An 18,846-nucleotide genomic window follows, 5' to 3' on the forward strand; every position below is an offset into this window, starting at 1 on the left:
CGGCCGGGCGGCGGCGGGGAGGGAAAGCGGCAGCCAATCAGAGAGCGCGCCGCCGGACGGCTTCCGGTTCCGGGCACTATAAAAGCGCGCGCGGGGCGCGGGCCCGGCAGTCGCGGCGGAGGCGCAACCGGGGGCTGAGGGAGCGCGTGAGGGTGAGCGGGGCCCGGGGCACCCCCGACGCGGAACGGGACGGGGTTTAGGGGTCCCCCCGTGTCTGCTTGGGCTTTGAGGCGGGGCTTACGGGTCTCTCGGAGGGGGGGTTAGCATCTATTCATTTCTGTTCGAGCTCTGATGGTGGGCTTAGGGGGCTTCCCTGTGTCTCTTTCGCCCTTCGACGTGGGGTTAAGGGTCTCTCAGGGGGCTTTAGAGGTCCTCCTGTGTGTGTTTGGGCCTTCAGGGGAAGATTTAGGGGTCCGTTTCTCGGGTAAGAGGTTAGGGTCCCTTCACGTCTGTTTAGGCCTTCAGGGTGGGATTAGGGGTGCCCCCTATGTCTGTTTGGCCTCTTAGGGGAGGGTTAGGGGTTCTCCTCACGCCTCTTGGGGCCCTGAGTTAGGGGTTCCCTTCGTGTCTGTTCAGGCTCTGAGTGTGGGATTAGGGATTCCCCTGTGGGGTTGGGGTGCCCTGCTGCGGCCATCGGGCTGAAGTGAGGGGTTCCCCTGTGTGCGTCCAGGCCCTCGGGGAGCGCAGATTTGGGGCTCTGGCAGGGAAAGGGGATGGTGCTTTGTGCTGGGGACCTTTATTCCCTCAGGGCTGTGGTAAAGGAGGGGTAGGGGACCGTGTAGGGGGGTCCCCTCAGATCCATGGAAAAGGAGTGGGAATGACAAAATGGTTTGGGCTGGAAGAACCTTAACGATGTGTTCATTCCAACCCTGTGCCGTGGGCAGGGACACCTTGCATAGACCTGTGCTTGTCCTCTCAGGGACTGCATTTATCTCTACGTGTGTTGTGAGGGAATAAATAGCTATTTATGCCCTCAAAACGCAGACCTCTCAGGGCCTAATTCACAGGGCCCCTCAGCACTGCTGCTGGGGCTCCCTGGGGACGTGGCCATGCTGTCCCTGCCCTGTCCCCAGCAGACAGGGAGTGACCCCCCTGCTGTCCCTCTGCCCGCAGGCCGGGCGGGATGGCGGACGAGGAGATCGCTGCCCTGGTGGTGGACAATGGCTCGGGGATGTGCAAGGCAGGCTTCGCGGGGGACGACGCGCCCCGCGCCGTCTTCCCCTCCATCGTGGGGCGGCCCCGGCACCAGGGCGTCATGGTGGGCATGGGGCAGAAGGACAGCTACGTGGGGGACGAGGCGCAGAGCAAGAGGGGCATCCTGACCCTCAAGTACCCCATCGAGCACGGCATCGTCACCAACTGGGACGACATGGAGAAGATCTGGCACCACACCTTCTACAACGAGCTGCGCGTGGCGCCCGAGGAGCACCCGGTGCTGCTCACCGAGGCCCCCCTCAACCCCAAGGCCAACCGGGAGAAGATGACGCAGATCATGTTTGAGACCTTCAACACGCCGGCCATGTACGTGGCCATCCAGGCCGTGCTGTCCCTCTACGCCTCCGGCCGCACCACGGGCATCGTGATGGACTCCGGTGACGGCGTCACCCACACGGTGCCCATCTACGAGGGCTACGCCCTGCCCCACGCCATCCTGCGCCTGGACCTGGCCGGCCGCGACCTCACCGACTACCTCATGAAGATCCTGACGGAGCGCGGCTACAGCTTCACCACCACGGCCGAGCGGGAGATCGTGCGCGACATCAAGGAGAAGCTGTGCTACGTGGCGCTGGACTTCGAGCAGGAGATGGCCACGGCCGCCTCCTCCTCGTCGCTGGAGAAGAGCTACGAGCTGCCCGACGGGCAGGTCATCACCATCGGCAACGAGCGCTTCCGCTGCCCCGAGTCCATCTTCCAGCCCTCCTTCCTGGGCATGGAGTCCTGCGGCATCCACGAGACCACCTTCAACTCCATCATGAAGTGCGACGTGGACATCCGCAAGGACCTGTACGCCAACACCGTGCTGTCAGGAGGCACCACCATGTACCCCGGCATCGCCGACCGCATGCAGAAGGAGATCACGGCCCTGGCCCCCAGCACCATGAAGATCAAGATCATCGCCCCTCCCGAGCGCAAGTACTCCGTGTGGATCGGCGGCTCCATCCTGGCCTCCCTGTCCACCTTCCAGCAGATGTGGATCAGCAAGCAGGAGTACGACGAGTCCGGCCCCTCCATCGTCCATCGCAAGTGCTTCTAGAGGGACCTCCCGCCCTGTGGGACCGGCCTTGTCCCGCTGTTCCTTAGCCCCTGGTTTGATTCCTGTGTTGAGGCACCGGTTAGTGATGTGCATTTTATCGGCCTGGCAGGCTGTAGTTCTCCCTTGGCTCCTCCTCCTCGTGGCTCTCCGGGGCTTGGAAGCAGGCGGAGAGGTTGTTCCCTTTCCCTGTGTAACACAGATAGGATGACACTAAAGCTAGGTTTGTCACCTTTAGGTTTGTCACCTTTAGGTTTGTCACCTTTAGGTTCCTTTGTAGGAAAACAAATAAACTTCCGAGGTTTAAACACTACAAGAGCTGGTTTTGCTTTCTTTCAGGGTGGGTTCTCTATCTCCTCACTGCAAAGAGTTATTGGGGGGGGGGCGGGGGAAGGTTTTGGACTCCAACCCGGCCTGAAGTTAAAACTTAGCCCAAATTTTGTTTTCTAAATTCTCTTCAAATCCCATCACGGCCCCTGGTGCTGCTCAGACCATTTTAAGAGCTGTTAGGGAGCAAAGCGTGCCTGGAATGTGGCTCTTGCAGCCTGACTGGACTTTCATGGTAACTTGGCTTTTTTTAGAACACAAACAGCTCTTCTTGTCAGAAAAAGTTGGCGCCTTGGCACAGGGTTTGGTCACCGGGGTAGTGGCCTCTCCTTTTTTGGGAGAAGATGAGGAGATGGAGCAGCAGATAGTGCTGAAGAGCGGGCAGCTTCGGACAGCTGGGCCCTCCTGCTTTTATGGGGTATGTACTGGAGCTGCTCGCGCACGGGGGAGGGATGGCAGCCGCGTAATTAGCGAGGGAGCGCTAATTAAAAGCTGTTGTGGCGGGGAAATCCGCGGAGCCGCGCGCCTCTCGCCGCGCTCCTGCCTTTAAACCCTCGGCTGCCCGCCCATTGGCTGGTCGTGGCAGGGCCAGCCAATCAGCAGCGCCTCCGCCTCGGCGGCTGTTACCGCCTACTCTGCCGGACTCCATTTCCCAGCGCGCACCGCGCTCCCCGCGGCTCTTCCGCTTCCGGTCCGTTGGGGTGAGGTAGCGCGGAGCTGAGGGAGGCCCTGGGGGGAGGGGGGGGCGCGGCCGGGACCCCCATGAGCTGGGGAGGGGTCGGGGAGGGAGCGTGAGCCACGGCCGGGGCCCTCCTGAGGTGAGAGGGGGAGGTCGGGTCTGTGGGGGGACGCTGTCAGCACCGGGGCCACGGCCGCGGGAGTTGAGGGGCAGCCTAAGGAGGATATGGCCGGGACCCCCTGAGCTGAGGGGGAGGTCGGGTCTGGGAGGGGGCACGGTCAGGATCCCGCTGAGCTGAGGGGAAGGTCGGGTCTGGGAGAGGGCACGGTCAGGATCCGCTGAGGTGAGGGGGAGCTCGGGTCTGGGGGGCTACGGCCGCGACTCTCCTGAGCTGAGGGGGAGGATTGGGTCGGGGTGGGGGGACGGCCGGGATCCCCCTGAGCTGAGGGGCTGGGGGAGCAGGGCCGGGATCCCCCTGAGCTGATGGGAGGGGCCGGGGGCAGCAGGGCCGGGATCCCGCTGAGCTGAGGGGCCGGGGGGAGCAGGGCCGGGATCCCGCTGAGCTGAGGGGCCGGGGGGAGCAGGGCCGGGATCCCCCTGAGCTGAGGGGCCGGGGGGAGCAGGGCCGGGATCCCCCTGAGCTGAGGGGCTGGGGGAGCAGGGCCGGGATCCCCCTGAGCTGAGGGGCTGGGGGAGCAGGGCCGGGATCCCTCTGAGCTGACGGGAGGGGCTGGGGGAGCAGGGCCGGGATCCCCCTGAGCTGAGGGGCTGGGGGAGCAGGGCCGGGATCCCCCTGAGCTGAGGGGCCGGGGGCAGCAGGGCCGGGATCCCCCTGAGCTGAGGGGAGCAGGGCTGGGGGAGCAGGGCCGGGACCCTCCTGAGCGCCGGAGGGATCGGGGTCTGGGGTCGGGGCTGGGGCTGTCTGGGCCCGGGGCTCGGGGGTGCCGGAGCCGCCGAGCGTTCGCTGTGCGTGGGCTCTCACTCGGCTGTGCCCCCGCTGCAGCGCTGCGGCTCCCGGCGCTGCCATGGCCCTGCCGGAGTGGCACATCGCCGTGAAGCTGGCGGAGCAGCCGCTGGCCCCCAAATCCATCCTGCGCCTGCCGGAGACCGAGCTGGGCGAGTGCCCGCTGGGCGGCTGCAGCATCTCGCACCTCAAGCAGCTCATCACGGGCCATCTGCAGGAATCCGTGCCGGACCCCGAGCTCATCGGTGCGTGCCCCGCCGGAGCCTGGCGCCGTCCCGCCGCTTGGGGACACCCTTGGCCCGTCCTCACCGCGGCCGGGACACGACATCCTCCTGCTGCTGCTGCTGCTGGGAGGGCTCGGTGTTCGTTCCCTGTTTCCTTGGGAGCACGGTGCTCCAGCCGTGGCAACGCCCTCGTTAGGGAGTGTTTGGGCTTCCCAACACCTCTGTGTCCTTGTGAGGTCTCTCATGAGAGCTGGGAGGTTGGCTCTTACGCACAAGGTGACTCTGCCTCCTCCTCTAGATCAGCTCCATGATTTCCCTCCTGATCCTCAGCTCCACAACTTCCCTGTGTTGTTCCCTGGCCAGCTGGAGCAGCTACAGCTGCTGAATAGCCCCCAGGGCTCTGAGTCACACCTAGAGACCCCCCAGCCCATTCTGAGAGGGTCACAGCTGTTTATCTGCAGGTGTTTCTCCCCCCAGACCTGATCTACTGTGGCCGGAAGCTGAGGGATGACCAGACCCTGGATTTTTATGGAATCCAGTCCGGCTCCACTGTCCATGTCCTGCGCAAGTCCTGGCCTGAGCCTGACCAGAAACCAGGTGATGAGCTGTGGGGATTACCCCTTGGATCTCCTTGGGATGTGCTTTATAAGGGACTGAGGAACAGCTTCTCTCGGGATTCGCTCCTGTGGAGGTTTCCAGGGGAATGAATCCCCTTGTTTGGGAACTCCCCATCTCTAGCAGCAGCGCACAGGTGTTAATTTTCCTGCTGACAGAAGAGCTAAGGAATGAGCTGCGCAGCGTGGAGAGGGATCATCCCTTCCTTAATTGCTTGTGATCCATTTTAGGGCGTTGCCAGGGAATCTGGAGCAAAGCCCCAGGGATGAGCAGGCTGGTGTGTGCTCCTGCTGTGCCTGACTGTACAAAAAGAGGAGTTAAGAGTTGGCATTCCTGTCACGGCACGTGTGGGAGGATACTCCTGTATATTTTTATGATCTCGGAGTGCAGTGAGTCGTTACTCTGCAGTAACTGCACCCAATCCAAGGATATTAAAGAATCCCTGTTGCAGCATGGAAGTGCCCGTGGGGTGTGAAGCGGCTGTGAGGGCTGGCAGAGGCAGAGCTGTGTTTTGTTGTGGTGTTTCCCCCCCTCAGAGCCCGTGGATAAGGTGGCAGCCGTCCGGGAATTCCGTGTCCTGCACACTGCCCTGCACAGCAGCCCTGCCTACAGAGATGCCGTGAGTGGGGCTGCCTGCTCTGCTCCCGGGGCGGAATTTGGTTGTCCCCTCCCTCTGGAGAGAGCCCCACGCTGGGGCCTGGCTGGCTGACGTTCCTGATTGCTCTGCTTTCCCTGGCAGGTCTTCAAAATGCTGGGAAACAAGGAATCCCTGGATCAGATCATTGTGGCTACTCCTGGCCTCAGCAGCGACCCCGTGGCTCTGGGTGAGTCCAGCTGTGATCCAGAGGGTCTGAGGAAAGGGTTAATTCTGCAGGCAGAAGGAAGGAAGAGAGCCAAATCTGGGTTGAATTCCTGACAGGGAGGCGGGAGAGTTCCCCTTGTCTGGGGAAAAAACCTCATTTTCTGTCCCTTTGTGGAGCGTAAGAGTCAGTGACTGCTCAGGTGCCAGTTGTGCTCCATTGGTAATGTTTGGGGATGGGCTCTGGCTTCAGAGGGATTCAGGAAAGGAGGGATGGATGCTCTCTCCTTGGGGATGGGCTCTGATGGATTCAGGAAAGGAGGGATGGATGCTCTCTCCTTGGGGATGGGCTCAGAGGGATCAGGGAAAGGAGGGATGGATGGTCTCTCCTTGGGGATGGGCTCAGAGGGATCAGGGAAAGGAGGGATGGATGGTCTCTCCTTGGGGATGGGCTCTGGCCTCAGAGGGATTCAGGAAAGGAGGGGTGGATGGTTTCTCCTTGGGGATGGGCTCTGAGGGATTCAGGAAAGGAGGGATGGATGCTCTCTCCTTGGGGATGGGCTCTGGCCTCAGAGGCATTCAGGAAAGGAGGGATGGATGGTTTCTCCTTGGGGATGGGCTCTGAGGGATTCAGGAAAGGAGGGATGGATGCTCTTTCCATGGGAATGGGCTCTGAGGGATTCAGGAAAGGAGGGATGGATGCTCTCTCCTTGGGGATGGGCTCAGAGGGATCAGGGAAAGGAAGGATGGATGCTTCCTCCCTGCTGCAAAGTGCTACAAAATGGTTCATTAAGCCCAACCCGTTCCGGGACGGTGCTGTCTGAGGCAGGTGGAGTTTGGGATGCAGTCACAGCCTGGCTGCAGGGAGCTGGGGGCCCTGGTGATCCTGCCCTTGAGGTGGAGCTCCCAGAGGATCTGCTGGAAAAGCCCCGTCCCTTGGGTGTGTGGCTGTGACCAAGAGTCTTCCCAGGAACACAAAGGCTTCAGAGAAACAATAACAGTATTTATGGTGTTTACTCATGATTCACTTCCTGAAAAACAATTCTTATTTGTCCCTTTGTGCCTTTTGTATGACTGGCTCCTGGTTCTTGTATCCTGTCTCACTGCCTTTCCTGGTCTTTTCCAGGAGTCCTTCAGGACAAGGATTTGTTTTCTGTGTTTGCAGACCCCAGCATGCTGGACACGTAAGTGCCCTGGGCTGGGGCAGTGACTCAGCAGTGCCTTTGTCCCCCTGTGTGTGTCAGCTGCTCCCTCTGGGTGGGAGAGAGCTCTGCTCCTGCCTGCCAGGCTGGGACACTCCTTGCTCGGCAGCAGGAAAGAGGATCCACCACTGGGATTAGACCAGAGGATGTTTGGGGGAGGCAGGGCCACCATCACCTCCAGAGCGTGGGTTCAGACCTGGATGTGGTTGCTCACAGCAGAGTTGCTCCCAGGAGAGCACGTGGGAGATGAGAACTGTGGAAAAGTCAACATGGGCTCCAGAAGGATCCCTGGTGACCCAAGGCCAGGTCCAGAAGGATCCCTGGTGACCCAAGGCCAGGTCCAACATGGGGTCAGAAGGATCCTTGGTGAACCAAGGAAAGGTCCAGAAGGATCCCTGGTGACCCAAGGCCAGGTCCAAGGTGGCTCCAGAAGGATCCCTGGTGACCCAAGGCCAGGTCCAGAAGGATCCCTGGTGAACCAAGGCCAGGTCCAAGGTGGCTCCAGAAGGATCCCTGGTGACCCAAGGCCAGGTCCAGAAGGATCCCTGGTGACCCAAGGCCAGGTCCAAGGTGGCTCCAGAAGGATCCCTGGTGAACTGAGGCCAGGTCCAACATGGGCTCCAGAAGGATCCCTGGTAAACCGAGGCCAGGTCCAGAAGGATCCCTGGTGAACCAAGGCCAGGTCCAAGGTGGCTCCAGAAGGACCCCTGGTGAACTGAGGCCAGGTCCAACATGGGCTCCAGAAGGATCCGTGGTAAACCGAGGCCAGGTCCAGAAGGATCCCTGGTGAACCAAGGCCAGGTCCAAGGTGGCTCCAGAAGGACCCCTGGTGACCCAAGGCCAGGTCCAAGGTGGCTCCAGAAGGATCCCTGGTGAACTGAGGCCAGGTCCAACATGGGGTCCAGAAGGATCCCTGGTAACCCAAGGCCAGGTCCAGAAGGATCCCTGGTGAACTGAGGCCAGGTCCAGAAGGATCCTTGGTGAACCAAGGCCAGGTCCAAGGTGGCTCCAGAAGGATCCCTGGTGAACCAAGGCCAGGTCCAAGGTGGCTCCAGAAGGATCCCTGGTGACCCAAGGCCAGGTCCAAGGTGGCTCCAGAAGGATCCCTGGTGACCCAAGGCCAGGTCCAGAAGGATCCCTGGTGACCCAAGGCCAGGTCCAAGGTGGCTCCAGAAGGATCCCTGGTGACCCAAGGCCAGGTCCAAGGTGGCTCCAGAAGGATCCCTGGCTGCCTGGAGGAGTCAGTGCCGGGCAGCCAGCAGCACGGTGCCCGTGGGGTGGCTGTGCCCCGACTCTCTCAGGGCTGCTTTCTGGGTTCCCCTGCGCACAACTCACCCGTGCCCCGTTTGTGCCCAGGCTGATCCCGGCTCACCCTGCCCTGGTGAACGCCATCGTCCTGGTGCTGCACTCGGTGGCGGGCAGCACCCCCCTGCCAGCCCCAGACACGTCCTCGCGGGCCATGGCCTCGGGCTCCTACCGGGACATGCCAGGTACGTGGGGAGCGGCAGGAGCCGCTGCTGCAGGACCTGCAGCTCGCTCAGGGAACCCCAGAGTGGCTGGGCTGGAAGGAGAACTCGGTGCTGAGGCCTCTGTCCTGCCTGCTCAGCCAGAAATTCCGCAGGATTCTCACATCTGGTTCCCATTTCCTGCCTGTTTGCCACATCCTTTTGTTCCCCTTTCTGCTGCAGGTGGCTTTCTCTTTGAGGGGCTCTCTGATGATGAAGATGATTTCCACCAGGTAAGCAGCCAGCTTGGCTGGAGCATCTCTTTGGGGCTTGCAGTCTGTAGCCCTGAGACTCTCAGGCTTTTCCCTTCCCGTCTGGTGAACAGCACGAGCTGCTCTGGCTCCCCAGGGGGACGTGGAGACAAACATATTGATCCTAGCTGCTTCCATGCTGCTCAGGAGAGGGTTTTCCTCAGTGCTGAGCACACAACAGGAAAATGGAACAGAGGAAACGCCCTCATAGCCAAATTGTGCCTGGGTGAGGGTGGAGCATGGGAATGTTGATCCCTGCCCTTCTGCAGTCTTCCTCTCCATAGGACAAAGGGTTCTGTGAGGAAAACTGGATATTTGGGTCAAAAAAGTGCCTGTTGACAGGGAGTTGTTCCGTTACAGGCTAGTAACACTCTGGTTTGAGGCTGATGGATGGTCGATTGAAAGGTTTCCACAGCTGACTTTGTGGAAAAAGCACATCCCGCTCTGGCATGTTTGTCTTTCGCAAGTTCCACACTTGGGAGTTTTGGGTTTTGTAGGACAGGGATCCATGGGAACGAGCCCGAGCCCGGTTTGACTGGGACACAAACACCAACCTCACAGCTGGTGCTTTTCTCTCCCTCCACGCAGAGCACGAGGTCCACCCCTTCCAGCAGCACGTCCGGCTCCCGCCCGGCCTCGCTGGGCTACGCGGGGGCTGCGGGGCCCCGGCCCATCACCCAGAGCGAGCTGGCCACCGCCCTGGCCCTGGCCAGCACCCCCGAGAGCAGCTCCCACACCCCCACACCAGGCACCCAGGTAACAGCCAGCACCAGTCCTGCTCGGGGCTGGGCACCTGGAGCTCATTCCCTCATGGAGGAGCTCCCTCCCGTATGGGATTGAGGCTGGGGGGATGCTGCAGGTGCTGGTTCCTGGAAGCCTTCTCCTGACCCGTGACCTCCTCCTAGGGCCACTCCTCTGGGACGTCCCCGATGTCATCCAGTGTCCAGTCAGGGACACCCATCACCAACGACCTGTTCAGCCAGGCCCTCCAACACGCCCTGCAGGCCTCGGGGCAGCCCAGCCTCCAGGTCAGTGTCAGAGCCCCTGGAGCCCCGTATCCCACTGGCACAGGGTGGAGGTGGTTCTCCAGCTGCCTGCTGTGGCAGGACATGAGCGTGGAAGGGACGTCACAGACGCTGCAGAAGTGCTGGGTGGAACTGGGATGGAGGGGTGGTGGTTTTGGGGACTCGGCAGCCTCACCCTGAGCTTTCAGGAGCTGTTTGCACCCAGCAGCGTGGCTGGAGCTGGCTGAGGTGGGCGAGTGGGCAGTGGGGAAGGCTGCTGGTTTTCCTGCTTGGATTCTCACATCCCCCCTGAACTTCCCCTCCCTGCCGTGAGCAGAGCCAGTGGCAGCCCCAGCTGCAGCAGCTGCGAGACATGGGGATACACGACGACGAGCTGAGCCTGCGGGCCCTGCAGGCCACCGGAGGGGACATCCAGGCTGCCCTGGAGCTCATCTTTGCTGGGGGGGCCCCCTAAATCTTCCTGCTGGACTGGTGAGTAGCGCTGAGGCAGCAGCTGTGCCATCCCTCGGGCTGGTTCTGTGCAGGGGGATGCTCCTTTCCTTGCTGTCCTGTGCGGAGCGCTGGGAACAGCTCCACACCCTCTCTGCAGCCTCCTCCGTCTGCCAGCAGGGACGAGGCCTCAGGACTTGTCCGGCACGGTGTTGGAGAGATGTGGCCCTTCCAGTTCTGCAGCTTTGGCCTGTCACCACATCCTTGCCCTGTGGTTTCACTGGTGGGCCTCCCTGTGCTCCCCCTGCATTAAATGGACCGTGTTCAGTGCCCTGCCTGGTGTGTGGGTTGTGCTCTGTCCCGGGCTGCGTTCCAGGTCCCCGAGGCCACCGCGGTGGGAAGGGGACTGGAACTGCAGGAGAAGCTCTGCCTTTGTGGGAGGTGCTGGTTTCAGCAGCAGGCACTGCCCTGCCAGCTGACAAGGGTGAGGGCACGGCCACCACGAGGTGACAGTGACAAAGAAATGACAAGGGCTGAGTGTGAGCTGGAGGAGCGCCCCTGACACAGCCCGGTCTGGCTGCAGCCAGTGCTTTCCAGTGCCCTCTAATCCCGGGTGCCACCAGCTGCCCAGGGCCTGGGCTGCAAAGCCAATTAAAGACGTTTGCCTGTAATTGCAGTCAGTGGGAGCTGAGACAAGCCAGGCCTGGAGCTGGGCCTGGCATCGCTTCGATTGCAGTGCCGGGATTAACGAGGCATGAAAACGGGAGCGGGTTCTCCTCAGATGCCACCGAGCAGAAAACTCTCTCCTGCTTCACCTCCAGGCTGCCTGTGCTGCCCTCTAATTCCTCTGCAAGCTCTGTGATCCTCACTGATACCATCTCGGTATCACCCAGCAAATTCGGGATTGTTCTCTCTGGGGAGCCCTGCACTGATAGGCTTTAATCCTGTCGAGAGGATTAATCCCCGAGGGAGGGAGGGGCTGTTTTTGTGCCTCCGTCTGGAGCAGATAAGATGTGATGGACATAAATGGCCTTCCTGCCGCCCTGCCCCTCGGCACGCACTCGCACTCGCAGCTCGGTGGATTTTACGTGTAACAAAACCGATTAATCCCTTCTCCTCCCCGGAGCCCTGGCTGCTGGCTCTGCAGGGGCAGGAGAGAGCATATGCACAGCATCCTCCCTCCCTTCCCCGCGAGGGGAGACAGCCCTGCTGCCAGCCCCCAGTCCTCCCGGGATAACTGCGGATTAGCCGGCTCGCAGATGCTCCTGCCCAAAGCTGGGAAGCGTTTGCAGGCTCTCCTGGAGCTGCTCTAGGACTGCTTTGCCTTCCTGTACCGCCTTAATTCTCAATTTAGGGCTCACTGCTGTCCCAAAATGGTGTTTTTCGTGTCGCTCCTGGGATATTTGATCCCCCCGTTGACCCATGTTTGGGTACGAAGCCGTTTTTGCTGCTATTTCTGCTTCCCCACGCCCCCAGAGAGCTGAGAACTGCCTGGATTTTTGGGCTGGAAGTGACTTTTCCCCGATTCCTTTCCCAAATGGCAGGGCTTGGCTGGGAGCAGCGTCTCAGGCATGTTCCCTGGCTGCACTGGCTGCAGCAGAGGAGAAGTTGGCAGCGCTGCCGCTCACGACGCGGGCGCCGCTCGCTTCCCTCGCCCGGCAGAGACGTGCTCAGGCACAGGGAGAGCTGCAGGGAGGGGGAGAGGCTCCGCTGCCTCCTGCACGGCTGGGGGGGGAACGGGAGCTCTGCTGCAGCAGCTCCTGCAGGAGAGGGGGAGCTCAGAGGGAGCTGGGAGCGGCTCTGCAGCCGCCAGGTGAGCGCTGCCTGCCTCCCGCCCGCCCCAGCGCCGCACGCTCCCGCTGCCAGGCTCACACGGAAGCGGTGCTGGCACACGGAGGTGATGCCCACGGGGCTTTGCAAGGGCAGGGAGCAGCAGAACGAAGGCTTTGAAGTATAGGATTGGGGTGGATATTAGGGAGGAATTGTTCCCTGTGAGGGTGGGGAGGCCCTGGCACAGGGTGCCCGGAGAAGCTGTGGCTGCCCCATCCCTGGGCTGGACACTGGTGTGGTGGGAGGTGGGATGGGATGGATTTAAGGTCCCTGTCACCAACTGTGAGTGGCTGACCAGGACACGGCAGGAGCAAACTGCTGCCTGCTCCTTGTGCTCCATCCCTGGTGCCGCTGCCCTGGCACCTTCCCCTCCTCCTGCCCCACCCGTGGTTCTTCCTCCCAGTGTGGAGCAGAGTGAGTGGATCTGCTCTGGCTGGGTCTCAGTTTATCCCTCTCCCGCCCCTGTGCCCGTGCTCTGGCCGCCAGCCCGGCATGCACGGCCTGAGGCTTTACTGGGAGCAGACTGGGAAGCGCTGGCTGACCTCACAAGAGGAGGAGGTCAGGCTGCAGTTCCCCAGCGTAAGCAGGGACCTTCTGTTTCTGACATCAAAGAGCAGCTCCTGGTTCAGCTGCCTCGTGGCCTCAGCGGGGCTGCCCGGGGAAGCAGGGACAGCGGGTGTTTCCAGCAGCATGGATGGGAGCAGCTGCATTTCCTCCCGTGTTTTCCATAATCCTGTTATTCATCCCGGTGCTTGACCCTCGCTGGACACCTGGAGGGGGTGGGGCTTTGGCTGGGCTCTGCACCATGTGTGCTCTGCTTTCCTGGAGACCTTTTTCTCCTCGTCTCCCTCATTTTGGGCTGATTTGTCTCCGTGAGGAGCAGAGGGGTGTTGGGGGGGCGTTAATTTTCTAGCAAAAAGGTGGAATAGAGACAGAGTGGAATCTCCCAGGTGGCTTCTGCAGTGCCTCACCCACGTCCCCCTTCCTCTGCCATTCCCTGTGGGAAGGGAGCCCGAGTGATGGGAGCTATCCCGGGAGCAGCCGCTGGGTTGGAGCCATTCCCTGTTCCCGTGCAGATCCCTGCTGGTGGGGTGTGGGTGCCCTCCTGCAGCAGAGCTGAGTTTCACCCCTTCAGCCTTGCTTTCTGAGGTCACAGCACTCACGTTGGACAGATTTCCATGGAAATAACACTTGTTCCTTGCCAGTTCCCCCAGCCACGCAGCTCTGAGGATTCCCCGTCTGTCCCACTCCCACCCTGGGGCTCCACACCTCGGCCCCCCCAGCTCCTCCCTGGCACGTGAATCCCAGAAAACCGGTGAAGGTGACTTTGCCCGGTGCTCCAGGATTTGCTTGGGCAGTCTGGCAGGTACATCCAGCAGAACAGCAGCAGGAATTTGTCTGGCACAGCCTTTGCCCATCAACTTTCTTTCTGTGCAGAGGACTCGGTGGTTTCCTGGCTGCTCCCAGCTTTGTCCTTGTAGGAAAGGCCAAAACACATAAAAAATGGGAGTTTTTCTTCCTTTTCCAGCTCTGTGCTGGTTCAGTGAGCTGAGGGGTCTCAGGGAGGGGACAGGCTGTGGGAAAGGGCAGAGTAAGAGGGGGACAGAGGTGTCCTTGGCAATAATGACATTTTGATGTTACTCTTTCTCAGGGAAGCTTTGGAGAAAGGAGGAAAGTTCTGATTCTGGGCCAGCAGATGAGGTGAGAGCCCAGAGGCAGGGCAGGTGACACAGTGCAGCTTCCCTGTGAGCCGTGTCCTGTGGGCTTTGGTCCCTTTCCTGACGTGAATCACCGTTTTCCTGTTGGAAGTGACAAAAAAGGAGCTCTGATTTCAGCCCTCAAAGCACCTTTTAAGGTTACAGAGTTGAGAGCCCACGTGAGGCACAATAAAAACCAGGGTGGTTTTAAGGCAACTGTTTTAATTTGGTGAAAGCAAAAATGGACTGCAAATGTCACCCTGTGAGAATACTCCTATTTCCTTATGTTCCCTTTTATATTTATAGTGTTCCAATATCCATAAATGTGTCCCAAAATCCCTTTGAGAGGGATTTTTTCCCCCCCCCTCTATCTCTGAAGTAAATGCCTCGCTGATTTAAGAGCGGCAGTTCAGCAGCAATGAATTAATTCAGGTGTTGAGTTTGAGCTGTGGAGTTCCACTCCAGGAGCCATAAAAGCATCAGAAGGGAGCCAGAGTTCCTTGTTTTCCTGCAATGGCCCAGAACAGAGACTGGAGCAAAACTTTGGAGCAGGGTGAGCAGAGAAAAACCCATTTTTAAGAGATTTTCCAGCATCTGCCTGAGGTTTGGGGACTTTTAGGGCTGGGTGTGGGGTGTTGGGAACAGACCCCACACAATGTTTCCCTTTGAACAGGTAAAGCTGTGGCCTCTGGCTCACCCCGGGAGTCCTGGGAGTGGCCCCACATAGGCCCCAAGGCTGCCCAGCAGCTGGAAGGAGGAGCTGCGGCACTGTGGCACTTCCTGCGTCCCAGCAAAGCTTCGAGGGTTCCTTTTGGGGTGCCTGTGGCCCCTGGGGCAGCCAGAGGTGACAAGGACAGGCAGGAAGAGCGTTGTCGCTGATGTCGCTGGAGCGGGAGGAGCCGCTGCTGAGGCAGAGCTGGGACGGCCCCGCTCGCTCCAGAGCCGTTCCCTCCGTGGTGCCGCGGTTGTTCGCTGTCCCGATCCCCTCCCGGCGTTGAGCTGGCTGCCATTAAATGCTCTGACCCCCGAGGATTCTCAGTTACACATCATTTAATCATCCCCAGCTCCTGCCAGCTGCTGTCTGCTCGGGCGGGTTCACAGCCACCGCTCTCCCCCCGCCCTGACCCTCATTCCCGTTTTCCTCTCCGACCCCGCTGCTCGGGGCTGCTGCAATCCCGGTCCCAAACGGGCCCTGTGGGACCGGGCTGGCACCGGGAAGCAGCTGACGGGCAGCACGAGGAAGGGCAGATGGGACACAGGAGGAAAGGGGAGCTCTTCCCTGCCCAGCCCAGTGGGAAAATGGAGCCAAAGGGGCTCAGCACATGGGGACATCCTGCCCTGTCCCCCGCTCGCCTGCTGGGAGAGATGGAGAGCTCCCAGGGAACGGCGTGGGGCCGTGCCCGTGCTGCCGAGCCCGGTGTCACCAGGCTCAGAGGCGCTGCAGCCGCTGTCCCCCTGCGCCACCGGGCCCGGGGTGGCTCCCAGGAGTCGCGCTGGGAAGGAGCAGCAGGACGTGGCCCTTCTTGCCCTGTCTCTCCCTTCCTGGCGAGACAGATAACGCAGCTGGAAGCACTCGAGCGCTCCAAGGTCAGCTGGGAAGGAGTTGACTTTTCCTGAGCAGCCTCCGCTCGGGTTGATGAGCGCTGGTCAGCTTGGAGAGGGCTCTGGCACTTTTCCAGCAGCTTCTTGGGAGCCAGGTGCGTTTGTTTGGATTCCCTGCAGGAAAATGCAGGCTGGAATTCCAGCTGCTCTTAAGGCAGGCAGATTGCAGAGGGGTTAGACCTTAACCAGGTGCTTGCAGGAGGACTCTGTGGCTCTGGTGGGGCTGCTGAAGGGGGGGTACCAGCTTCGTTAGGGGATGGACCCTCCCTGGGGCCTTGCAGAGCTGCTGGCAGATGTGGGATTCCCCTTTTGGGGAGGCTGACATGTGGCCGTAGCTGCAGGAGAGCACTTTGGAATGCTGCCCTGAAATCCAGGCCCTGGTAGGGGGCAGAGGGGCAGCCAGGGAAAGAAGGACAGTCTGACCTGCTGGAGCCTCGCAGGGAGATGCAGCTGCCAGTGCAGCTCTCGTGGTGGGAGCGTGGCTGAGCAAAGCCCCCCGTTTCTGTTCTTTTTGTTGTTCTAACCCTATTTTCATCAGGTTGAGACTCTGCACTGGGTTTTATTAGCTCTGCCTGAAGCCCTTGGCACCCCTGCCCCCCCAGCGAGTCCCCTCTGAGCCCCCCCGGGCATGTCACACCTTCAGGTGACGCTCCAGAGGGGTTTGGTGCCAAGGGTGGGCTGTGGCTGTGGCCAGGGCAGCTGAGGCTGTGGCCAGTCCTCAGGCAGGACGTGTGACCAGCGAACTGCGGTGTGAGACTGCTCTGGGCGAGCCCCTGGGTTTTCCTCAGGGGCACAGGACCCAGGGGAGTCCCAGGCTGGGGTTTTGCGCTGATCTCAAAATCACCGAGTGCAAATCAGCTCGGTCACAAGGTTCCTTCTGGCCAAATCTGCTGGGAAATCTCATCTGGGGGGCACATGGCTCCTCCACCCCTTTCCTGAGAGGTTTGCAAAGCCCTGGGGGTGGCAGTGAGCACTTTTGGGTGCCTTTAGCGGCACTTGTGCTGTGCTGTCCTTTGGCAGAACCGAGGGGGGAGGTTGTGGCAGCTGATGAGAGCCCCCAGACTCAATCCAGCTTGAAGAGGAGAGCTGGGAAGTCCCCAAACTCTGCAGGGCTGTGGCCTTGGGGGGGGTTGGTTGAGGTTTTTTGGTAGCTGCCTGCCAGGAACGCGAGCTGGGGGGAGAATTTGGGTGTGGAAGCAGAAAATGCAGCAGCTGATAAATGATCTGCTCTGCTTGCTTCCCTCCTCACTCTGTCAGCTGAGGAATGAAGGGCCTGTCAGCACCAAGAGGAGCTGTGAGGGGAATTTCACTGATTCCCACTCCAAACCCAGCCTTATCAGTCGGCTCATTCCCAAAACGCAGCGGGTGAGGAACGGGAGCTCTGAGCTTCCAAAAGTTGTGTCCCAGCCTCCCGGGCCACCCATCCCTCCCACAGGTTTAGCACAGGATTTTCCAGCTCTGGGCTAAACCATGCAGCATCCCAATCTTGTCTGGGAAGGGATCGTGGCAAAATGCATGGAGAGCATCCCCAGGCGTTGTGGGGTTCGCAGTGTCCCCCTGGGTGGCAGTGGCTGAGCGTCACAGCTGCTTCGTGATGCCTCAGCAGAGGAAAGGTCTTGCCTGGCTTAGCCAGGGGGCAGATTTGTCTTGTGGTGCCTTTTTTTCCCGTGGAAGATCCGCCTGTGTCGGTGCTTCCAAGGGTCACATTCCTGGCTGAGGGAAGGTAACGGATCTGTTTTTGTGGATAACATCACCACGCGCCTGCTCGGGTGCCAAGTGCAATCTGAGCTCTTGTGGTAGCTGGGTTGCCTGGGCCACAAACATTCAGTCTGTGATGAATAAAACTGTTCCTCTTTGGGGAAAAATCTGTGCTTCATGCTTCTGACAAGATTCCTGGGGGAGGCTGCCTCCTGATCCGTGCTGGAAGCGAGGCGCATGATCTGGGAGAAAGCTGCTCACGAGTTGCGCTGGGGAAGTTCTGATCCCGCAGCGGAGCAGACGGAATTTTCTGCAGGAGGGGGCTGAGCTGGTGCCTGGAATCTGATGGCGTGTGGTCCTGAGTGAACAAACTGTCTCCCTGAGCTCCTTCCCCGCTTTGGGAAGCGTGTCCTCTGTTCCTGGAGGTGTCCAACACCTCCTGCAACCCGGGCCAGGGCTGGAACAACCTGGGAATCGGCTGTGGGGAGCCGTGCAGCCCGGGAGGTTTGGGTTTTCCTGTGGGTTGTGCTCTCCACGTCCTGCCCCTCTGCTGGGATCGCGTTCCCAGGCGGTGATCTCATGGTTGTGGGAGCCAGGTTCAGCCCTGGCTGATGTCAGGTCGCTGCCCCTGTGGGCTGAGGAGGGGACACTGAGGGGAGCTGTAGCTCCTGGAGAGGGCGGAGACCTTTGGGTGAGGTCAGTTTTGATGAAGACTCTTCACTACCCAGCGTTGTGGGTGGGATGCTCCCACACACTCCCTGTTCCTGACACAGGGCAGGCTCCCATCGGATTTTAGGGAGGAATCCTTCCCTGTGAGTGAGGCTGGCACGGGGTGCCCAGAGCAGCTGTGGCTGCCCCTGGAAGTGTCCAAGGCCAGGCTGGATGGGCTTGGAGGAACCTGGGATTGTGGAAGGTGTCAGAAATAAAATGCTAAGGTCCCAACCCAAACCATTCTGGGATCCTAGGAGCACTCCCAAAGTCCTGAGGGAGCTTGAGGCTAAATTTTATTCACAGGAACGCTGGATTTCACTGCGGGCGGAACAAAAATCCCCAACCGAAGAGCCAAAACCCACGCAGAGCCCCCAGCTGCTGGGCAGGGGCAAGGCAGGGGTGAAAGGACAAAACTCCTTTTGCAGGGGTGTTTTTCAGGAAGAAATCTCATTTTTTTTTCCCTGCTGGAAACCGAGCGCTAACGGGGCCTGGCACCTCGGGGAGCAGCTCCCCCTGGGGCACTTCGGGGCGAGCACAGAGCGCTTCAGGGCCAGAGGTGAGAGAGCAGCGTGCGTGTGTGTCTTCCCCCTGTAAATTACCCCGCCAAAGAGAAAGATGAACCCACACACAAAGAGGCGCCGGGAAATCCCTGTGGCTCCTTAAAATTCACCATTAGCCGGCTCATTAAGGTTTTTCTGCTTCCTCCGGAATGCCCCCCTTGCCCCGCCGCTGTTCATCCCTCCAGGAGCGGAGCACGGCCGGGGCTGAGCTTCAATCCCGACTTTAAAGGGCGCAGCTGCGTCTCATCCCTGCGCGCTCCCGGTGGGCTTCTCCCATTCCGGTCACGTCGCAGCTCGCTCTCCGTGCTCGGAATGCCCCGCTCCTCTCATTAACCAGCGCTACAAAGGCTCCCGGCCCTTCCCGGCCTCTCCGGGGGGACCTTTGGGAAAAGGAGGTGACTTTCCGAAGGCGGTGCCACACGCGGGGCGTGCTCGGCGTGTCCTTTCGCGGAGCACCCGCATCACAAAGGGACGGGA

General features: G+C 60.4%; 2 protein-coding genes across 10 annotated transcripts; both read left to right on the plus strand.

Moving 5' to 3' along the window:
• The first annotated feature begins 69 nt into the window (after positions 1-69).
• LOC138116217 (actin, cytoplasmic type 5) lies at positions 70-2,567 on the plus strand. The gene is made up of 2 exons (XM_069025223.1): positions 70-152; positions 1,114-2,567. Exon 2 carries the CDS (start codon positions 1,124-1,126, stop codon positions 2,252-2,254), a length of 1,131 nt encoding a protein of 376 aa, XP_068881324.1. The 5' UTR covers positions 70-152; positions 1,114-1,123; the 3' UTR covers positions 2,255-2,567.
• A 688-nt stretch (positions 2,568-3,255) lies between these two features.
• Positions 3,256-17,249, plus strand: UBL7 (ubiquitin like 7). Of its 9 annotated transcripts, none has more exons than XR_011154155.1 (13): positions 3,323-3,396; positions 4,261-4,466; positions 4,923-5,042; positions 5,597-5,679; positions 5,800-5,884; positions 6,986-7,043; positions 8,418-8,551; positions 8,750-8,799; positions 9,406-9,573; positions 9,723-9,845; positions 10,159-10,313; positions 13,753-14,351; positions 14,472-17,249. XR_011154155.1 is itself a non-coding variant. In XM_069025792.1 (12 exons), the coding sequence occupies exons 2-11, from the start codon at positions 4,283-4,285 to the stop codon at positions 10,294-10,296; spliced, it is 1,143 nt and encodes a 380-aa protein (XP_068881893.1). In that variant the 5' UTR covers positions 3,256-3,279; positions 4,261-4,282; the 3' UTR covers positions 10,297-10,313; positions 10,432-10,604. The 9 variants fall into 9 exon arrangements, 6 of the variants coding, with proteins under 6 accessions (XP_068881893.1, XP_068881894.1, XP_068881897.1 ...); XR_011154156.1 differs by having other exon boundaries at positions 13,753-13,802; positions 14,231-17,248; XR_011154157.1 differs by having other exon boundaries at positions 13,753-13,802; positions 14,472-17,248.
• Positions 17,250-18,846: the final 1,597 nt, after the last annotated feature.

This window comes from Aphelocoma coerulescens, chromosome 10 (genome assembly GCF_041296385.1).
Source record: "Aphelocoma coerulescens isolate FSJ_1873_10779 chromosome 10, UR_Acoe_1.0, whole genome shotgun sequence".
Lineage (NCBI taxonomy): Eukaryota > Metazoa > Chordata > Aves > Passeriformes > Corvidae > Aphelocoma > Aphelocoma coerulescens.